Source organism: Heloderma suspectum, chromosome 4 (genome assembly GCF_057233095.1).
Source record: "Heloderma suspectum isolate Gila_16-S chromosome 4, 16-S_ref, whole genome shotgun sequence".
Lineage (NCBI taxonomy): Eukaryota > Metazoa > Chordata > Lepidosauria > Squamata > Helodermatidae > Heloderma > Heloderma suspectum.
This window is the reverse complement of record NC_139461.1, coordinates 6,767,756-6,775,721: the sequence shown is the minus strand read 5'-3', so window position 1 is coordinate 6,775,721 and position 7,966 is coordinate 6,767,756. Positions and strand designations below refer to the sequence as shown.

Below are 7,966 nucleotides of genomic sequence, written 5' to 3'. Positions count from 1 at the left end.
ACCCAGTGAGCGTCATAGTCAAGTGGGGACTAGAACCCGGATCTCCCAAGTCCCAGCCCAGCGCTCTAACCATGACACCACACTGGCTTTCACCTTTGACTGGCTCTGTAACCTTAAGGCTGTTTGGTGAAAGACAGGATATCAGTGCCCTACATAAATAAGTTTAAATGAAAGACCAATCCATTCCCTGTGTCTTCACTGTTTGTAATACAGGTGGACCTATGCTAAATGCTGGGGCCCAGGAGCTGCGCATTCCTGGGAGTCTGTGCATTTCTGTAATGCTGCCTTGAGGAACTGGTCTAATTCATTCTGATCTCCAGCCAGGCGTGTGACGGTTTCTTCTCTTACTTGTTTGCTTGCTGCTTGTGAAGCATCGGTAACACCTCGGCCTGCTGAAGAAGAACTTATTTACCCTGTGTGAACTTTACACAATGCCTCCCTGTGTGTTAATCAATAGGAGATTGAATTCCTTGCAAATTCCATCTCTGAATGAGTTCTAATTAACATCTTATTTGTTTCTCTTTCTGTCCTTGAACAGTAAGGCTGGATTCTGCACCCAGCATCTCTGGCTATTCTCCACCCGGTTACCCAAGCAGGTTGGCCACAAGCCGCTACATTGCAAGGTCTGTATTCCCTCGAAAGAGCACTGAGGTTCCCCCATGGGAGAGTGTGAATGGGTCATATGTCCTTTTGGCCTTGGGACTAGGGAGGGGAGAGAAATTTATTCGGGTCACATATGTGAACCCACCCTTTCCCAAAGTTTGCGATCCAATTCATGAAAAAAGTGTGCAAAAAATCATATTTGAAAAGGTGCAGACAAAAATGCGTATATTTGGGGAAATGGTCTTGAATGCAAAATGTCCTTATTCAGTCCGTGGCATCTCCAGCGAAAGGAGCTGTGGTAGCAGAGTTGCAGAAAGACAGATCTCTGCCAGGGAGCCACAGCCAGTGAGAGTAGGCAGTGCTGGGCTGAGGGTCTGGCCCAGTCTGAGGCAGCTGCACATGTTCCAAAGATACACATGCCACAGGGAAGTTCTCTTGGGCAGGCCTCATTGAAGGTATGGGATAGATTTTTCATGAATTTTATTAACTGACTTGGTGTTAAAGTCTTGAACTGAAAGGTTGTTCTTAGCAAGGGTAGGCAACTTGCCACCATCCAGGTGTTTCAGCCTAAAACTCCCATGCTCCCTCACCATTGGCTATGCTGCCTAGGGCTGATGGGCCAAAACATCTGGCGGGCTACCTGAATGCATTTGCATCCTTTTTTAATTATATATATATATATATATATATATATATATATGTATGTATGTATGTATGTATGTCTTGCTCAAATGTGCACATGTGAAAGCCCACTGCTATGAAATTTGCATAATTTCCCCCTCCTCTTTACTGTTCTGCCTTGAAATTTGTATATCTGTACTGGTCCCCATCAGTGCTCTGCCTTGAAATGTGTGTATCTTTACTGATCCCCAACACTCCTTGGTAACCCATATGTATATATATCACAGCTAACAACGGGGACCAGTGGAGGGAAGCGACAAGCATGAGGTTTGGAAAGGAGGTAGCCACAAGTGGTTGGCATCTGCAGGAGAAGGAGCTTTTTGGGTGGATGTAATTACTTCTGTAGTACACGAAGCAGCCATTTTTTTAAGAAGGTGTTCGCTAGCAAGGCAAGTGTGGAAGTGGAGGATGAAACTGACAAGGACATTGACAAGAAGGGGATATTGGTTTACTGGGCTAAATAGCAACAGGTGGTCTTGAACTCCTGTGCATTTGCACAAGACCCTGAGGGAAAAAAAGTTTTTAAAAGTTTGTGGATGTATTACCACCGTGTTCATAAGGGCTCAGAAAATTGTTTCCTTTTTGCGATCTGATGCAGGGGGAGGGGGACTTTCTCTCGTGAGCCAGCAACTGCAGCGGACCAATTGCAGTTATGGTGCTGATGTAGGGAACGAGGAAACAAGGAGTTCTGCCACAAAGGCACCTGGGATATGTGCCAGGAGCAGGGGGGGGACTGAGGGGGAAACAACCCATGGCAAGCCACAAAGTACCTGATTGTCTGTCAGGAGTATTGTGGGTTATCCAGAGAAAAAACAACCCAGTGTGGCTTAACTTCAGCGTGGCTTAGCGTAATGTATGAACTCACCCAATATAAAACTTTTTAAAGTTTAAAATTACAGTATAAAACCAAAGTGAAATCCAGAAGCAGTGTAATGATCTAAAATTACAGTAAAAGATGTAAAACAATAAAAACTGAAGGATGAAAATGCCTGGGAGGATAAAACGGTCTTCACCTGGCACCAAAAAGACCACAATGTAGGCATCAGGTGAGACTTTTGGGGGAGGGGATTCCACAACCAGGATGGCACCACTGAAAAGTCCCTCTCCTGAGTAGCCACCCGACTACCTGGTCAAAGCCCCATATTCTCTATTAACCATAGTCTGTTAGACTGTAAGCATCCTGTCTTCAGTAGAACACCAACCACCCTGTTTTTATTTAACAAATGTTAAATGGTAGTAGCAATAGCAAAGACTATATTGTTGGCTTGAATGAAAGGGACGTGTGCCAGGATTTTTTGAGGGTGCTCTGTAAATCTGAGATTACCTGTCTGTCTCTCTTCCTCCGTTTAGCCGAGCAGTCCAGCGTAGCTTGGCCATCATTCGCCAAGCCAAGCAGAAGAAAGAGAAGAAGAAAGAATACTGCATGTATTACAACCGCTTTGGCAAATGCAACCGTGGCGACAGCTGCCCCTACATCCATGATCCAGAAAAAGTGGCTGTCTGCACAAGGTATCCATTCTTTTTCCCAAAGCACCCTCTTTCCACAGGGGCAGCTCTGTATTGATACCACCCTCATCTTCCCTTCTAGGAAGGGCAATTTGTACGAAGGACGATGCCTCCTGGGACTGGACTTTTTTTCTTTTTTGCTCCCCTGGTGCAAAGTCATCATGAATGATGGGTGAGACACGGCAGAAAGATTTGTGGAATTGTGCAAAACATGGCACTTTTCCGTGTGATACTTCCCGCCAAGGTGGCTTTGCATTCAGAATCTCTCAGTAGTGGGTTGACTTTAAACATGCGTGAGCACATAGGCAAGCCAAGGAAGAAACACACACTGCTGCACATCAGGTGAAAAATACACTCGGTCACCTTTACAAACAGAGAAGTGAAGAAAGTGAATGAGGCAGTGGGATGGGAGGGGAAGAAAGAGAAAGCTAGGCTCATGGGGGGCAAAAGACGGCAGCAACGAGGGCACCACTGGCAGACTATTTCTTGGATAACAAAGAGTTCTGTGGCATCCACTTAAAAGACTGGAGGATTTATTCTGCTAGAAGCTTTCGTGGACTCTAGTCATTAGATGCATGTGAGAAGGTTATTCTCAGTTGGTGGTTTAGTGTGTGCGTGTGCGCACAGGGTTGCATACTTGGGGGGGGGACACCAACACTGAGGCCAAAAGTGGAACTGTGACACTCCCATTGAAATATTTTTCATGGTTCTTGTCATGGCCTAGGATTTTGTAAGTACTATTCTTGAATTTTATTTTGTGATGGTATTTTAGCTCTGCTTATAGCATAAGGTAACCTTATAGCTAAGCCTTAGAGCTACACAAATAACACTTACTTACTTCTCTTCAAAGCTCAAATGTATAAGAACAGTGACCATTCACAACAGCCACAATTGGTGTTAATTACTTAATCTTTAGTTTATTTTTAGATGCCATGGATTCTTTGCTGTTTTTGCTGCAACAATCTAACATGACTCCCCTGTAATATTTAACTGACATTTTTTGTCTGCATATAAACTGCTCATCCTGTAGCCCAAAACAATTTAATAATACTTACAAAATCCAATATAAAATGCAGTTCCATAAAACAACAACATTAACACGACTTAGAGGGCAACCCTATGGTCCCTACAGAGCCTCCCAGGGTGCATAGGACTGTGCATAAAAAACCTTCCGAGACGGTAGACAGAACTCCGAACTGGGAAGGGTTTTTGTGTTTTCTACCTCTACAAGCCTGGAATATGGGCATTTCAGTCAAGAGTATGTCTTAAGTGTTTACCTCCCATTGTTCATGGGGAGAAGAAAAATACTGTATTCCCCGTCTCCCTCTTGACTTCCACCCTACCAGCAATAGCCGACAAGACATAAGAAGGAACGGAGTCCTCTGATCTTGGGGTGCTCCATCGAGAGCATAAGATTGCTCTCTCAGCAACTGAAGTACGTATAAAACATCAGAGGAGCAGCCACTGCCACCAGTGAAACCACATACCTCCACAGCCCACCCTGAACAGCCTTAAATAAAAGTGTTCCTTACTTGCCTCCTAAAGCCAAGACTGGTTTTGCACAGGAGGTTTTGAGAGCGGGTCCCACAGCTGCGGTGCTATGAGTCCTCCCGGACACCCCATCAAGAAAAGAGGGGCCCCGGAGTGATGGGAGCTGCAGTACGCTGGGCTCAGCCTGTTCAGGACTTTATTGGTAATAACTGGCCCATTGAGTTGTGTCCAGAAGCTAATGAGACACCATTCAAATGACGAGCAGTGGAGAATTAGGGTTAATGTCAGATTCTTTGTGTGTACAGGCAGTTTTTGTTCTGTAGGTTGAAGTGCTGAAGTTGAACTTCCCTCCAAGATGCTGATTCAGGGACAACTCACATATTGCTGTAGGCTATTTTACAACTTCTTTTCACCTCACACAAATGTGTGTGCATGAGAGAGACAGAAAGAGACAGAGAGAGAGACAGAGAACGATTACAGCATCGTTTATCATCAGGGAAGTTCAAAAATGTACCCCAGTATTGTGGACGTTGTTTTTAATTTATTTTATTTTAAATGGGTTGTAAGCTCATGGGCAGGGATCAACACCTTGTATTTTTAAATGTTTAAGAAATAGTAAATATTTTATGTTTGTTTATTTACAACTGGAACTCTTTGCCCAAAGGCACCTGATGCAATGTGCAAACTTGAAAGCTGCTGCAGTGTCCACCTAGAATTGCCAGCTTCCATGTTAAATTACTCACACGGAGAAGCTGCATGTGAGAGGTGAAGTGTGGCCAGTTGGCCCTTGACTTTTTGTTGTGGCACCATAGAGGCTCTCTGGCTTCTTGTGGTCTGAGTCTTTTTAGGCAGCAGGTTCATCCATGGACGCAGGAGGAGGATAGATAAAGCGGCATGGGTTGTTTTGCACCTAGCCTGAGGCGTTCAGGGCAGCTGTGTGAAAGATGACTACAGTACATAATCTAAAAACATGCTTCACAGCCGTCCTTAATGCAAGAACTGGGGATGTGAAGTGCTCTAAGCAAATGTGTCATGAAGTTAAAACTGGCCTAAATTGATCAATGGTGTCTGTAGATTTGGGGGCAAGAGCAGAGACATCCATAGGTGGAAAGGCCTTTCAAATTAAATGGCTGTGCTTGAACTTGACTTGCGGGGCCTGGTTTCTGATGTTTTCAGGTCATTTGGTTTCAAATGTTTTCAGGTGAAGCGAGATGCTCTGTCAAACTCCTCCCTCTTTTTTGGTCCTCTTCACAGGTTTCTCCGTGGCACGTGCAAGAAGACAGATGGGACGTGTCCTTTTTCACACAAGGTTTCGAAAGACAAGGTGTGTCTGGCTTAGTCGCAAACTGGCTCTGAGGGAGGCAGCCCCCCAGTGGCTGCAGTAAGGGGGGGAGGGCTGTGTTTCAAAGCATCTCAAATGGCATTCATTTGGAAATTTCATGAAAAAGCTGTTCAGGCTTGTAACGGGACCGCTTCTCATACTGAGAGCAGAGTGTGCTTCTTTTGCCAGCGTGATGTATCAGTAGTTTAGTGCATTAAGCAGGGTGCCAAGTTCAAAGCACCTGGGGCTGTCTGGCCACATCAGGGATACTTGCGGCCCCAGGCAGAAGAGTGTCCAAAGCCTTAAAGCTGGCCACCACTCTTGCGCATGCCATTCTGCGCCAATTTATACAGTGGCCAGAGGGATGACACCTGGGGGCAGCTTTTGGCTCACAGCAAGTAGGGCACTGGGCTCCTTTGCCACAAGTAGCAGCTGCCCATTCTGAAGATCACATCCAGAGCTCCAGTAGGAGAAGTCAAAAAGTTCTGAAGACACATTCCAGGATCACAGTTTTCCTATCCTAAAATCAAATTGTGAAATGAAAAAAGTGTTGGTATACAGAAATGTAGTGTGTTTATTACAATCCTGAAGGTTTGGGGCAAGACGTTTTAAAGATACTCATTAAAAAAGCCACATTCAAATCAATGAAACAGATAAACAAAATATTAAAAAGTATTACCAGCCTTCCTTGCACCACCCATGTGATAAAGCCCTTCGACACTTCTGAAGCATTAGATGCTTAGGGCTTGAAGGCTTTCCAGGGAAAGGGGATTGGCAGAGCTGTGGGGCAGCCCTAAGCAGGCATCTATGGCATGTGCAGCACTAACAATGGTCTGCACAACTGGTGACCCGCCAAGCAAAGCACAGCTGACCAGAAGTATATAGTGTGATGACACATCAGAAGCTTGATAAAACTTTTTCTTCTTGCCCAGAGCTTCGAAAGCAGAGCAGTTGGTAAGTACCTGGCAAACCGTAACATGCAGGTTAGGGGCCTCAGTGGATCGCAGGTTGTGCAGGTCTGTTGGTGGAGTTAAACATGCTATGATCAGCCTCACTGAATGCAATGGGACCTCATAGGAGAGGTGGGCTGTAAGGCTATCAGGCCTGTGTGAATGTCATGATTCTGCATGAACATAGAAATTATTACTAGCAAATTCCCACTTAGCATGATAGGTGAGTTAAAGCAAGGTTTTATATAGCAAGGGCATTGTAAGGTGGGCGAGGGGGGTGCAACATGCCTGTGTTCCCCACCCCCATCCAGCCTTGGAACCAGTGGAGGCTGATGGGTCCAATGTCAGTGGGGCGGTAAATGCTCCAGCGCACCTTGGAGAGCTCCTTTAGAGTACTTAGTGGTTCTGACTGAAACCCAGAGTGGATTCACCATCCCACTGATACCAGAGCCACTAGCCTGCTTGGAACTTTGTCAGTGGGTGCCAAGCCACCCAGAATCAGGGCTATGACTGGGTTGTATGTATGTGTGTGGGAGGGTGCCATCTTCGCCTTTGCTGCAGGAGTTTCTTCAAATGTAGCTCTTTAACGTTTTAGTTCACAGAAGCGGATGGCAGTCTTTTGCTGATATGGGGGGTGTAAAAGGGGTAAATTGGGGAGGGTCCAAATCAAGACCCCTCCCACTGGGACTCTAGTCCTGCTGCCATCTGTATAATGCCCCACCTCCCTTCTTCCTCCGCAGGAGTTCTGTTTCTTGGTCTTTCTGGAGTGTGAGACATTTTAGGACAGTGGGCAGTAATGTAGGAGCTGCTTTCTATATATGGAGATGATTGTGCTTCAGGTTTTCCTGAGGAGGGTCTTTCTAGGAGGGAGGAACCCACTGGCTCACGGTCCCAGTCAGGCCATTAAAGGAAGGCCTCCTGTTCTCTGCCTCCCTCCCCTTCTGACAGCTGCCCGCTGGTATATTTGGTGTAGAACTTTGGATTCCTCAGAAACTCCACTTTCATTAAAAGAAGACAAGCAGGTTCCTGGCCCATATGACTTCAAAGAGATTCTTGAAGGTGTGTGAGCAAAGCAGGCTGAAATCTTCAGAAGTCGGAGAAGTGGCTAAACGTGATTTTCGGGTTGTTGTTGTTCAGTTGTTAAGTCGTGTCCGACTCTTTGTGACCCCATGGACCATAGCACACCAGGCCTTCCTGTCCTCTGCTCTCTCCTGGAGTGTGCTCAAGTTCATATTCATTGCATCAGTGATGCTATCTAGCCATCTCATCCTCTGCCGTCCCCTTCTCTTTTTGCCTTCAATCTTTCCCAGCATCAGGGTTGTTTCCAGTGAGTTTTCTGTTCGCATTAGGTGGCCAAAATAGTTGAGCTTCAGCTTCAGTATGTGTCCTTCCAATGAGCACTCAGGGTTGATTT

General features: G+C 45.7%; 1 protein-coding gene across 3 annotated transcripts in view; it reads left to right on the top strand.

Moving 5' to 3' along the window:
- Positions 1 to 7,966, top strand: part of ZC3H3 (zinc finger CCCH-type containing 3) — a 315,254-nt gene that overhangs the window by 237,431 nt on the left and 69,857 nt on the right. For all 3 annotated transcript variants that reach the window (XM_084848552.1, XM_084848554.1, XM_084848553.1), the window contains exons 6-8: positions 539 to 623; positions 2,635 to 2,793; positions 5,536 to 5,605. In XM_084848552.1, the coding sequence (XP_084704678.1) occupies positions 539 to 623; positions 2,635 to 2,793; positions 5,536 to 5,605 (314 nt within the window). The remainder of the gene's footprint in view (positions 1 to 538; positions 624 to 2,634; positions 2,794 to 5,535; positions 5,606 to 7,966) is intronic.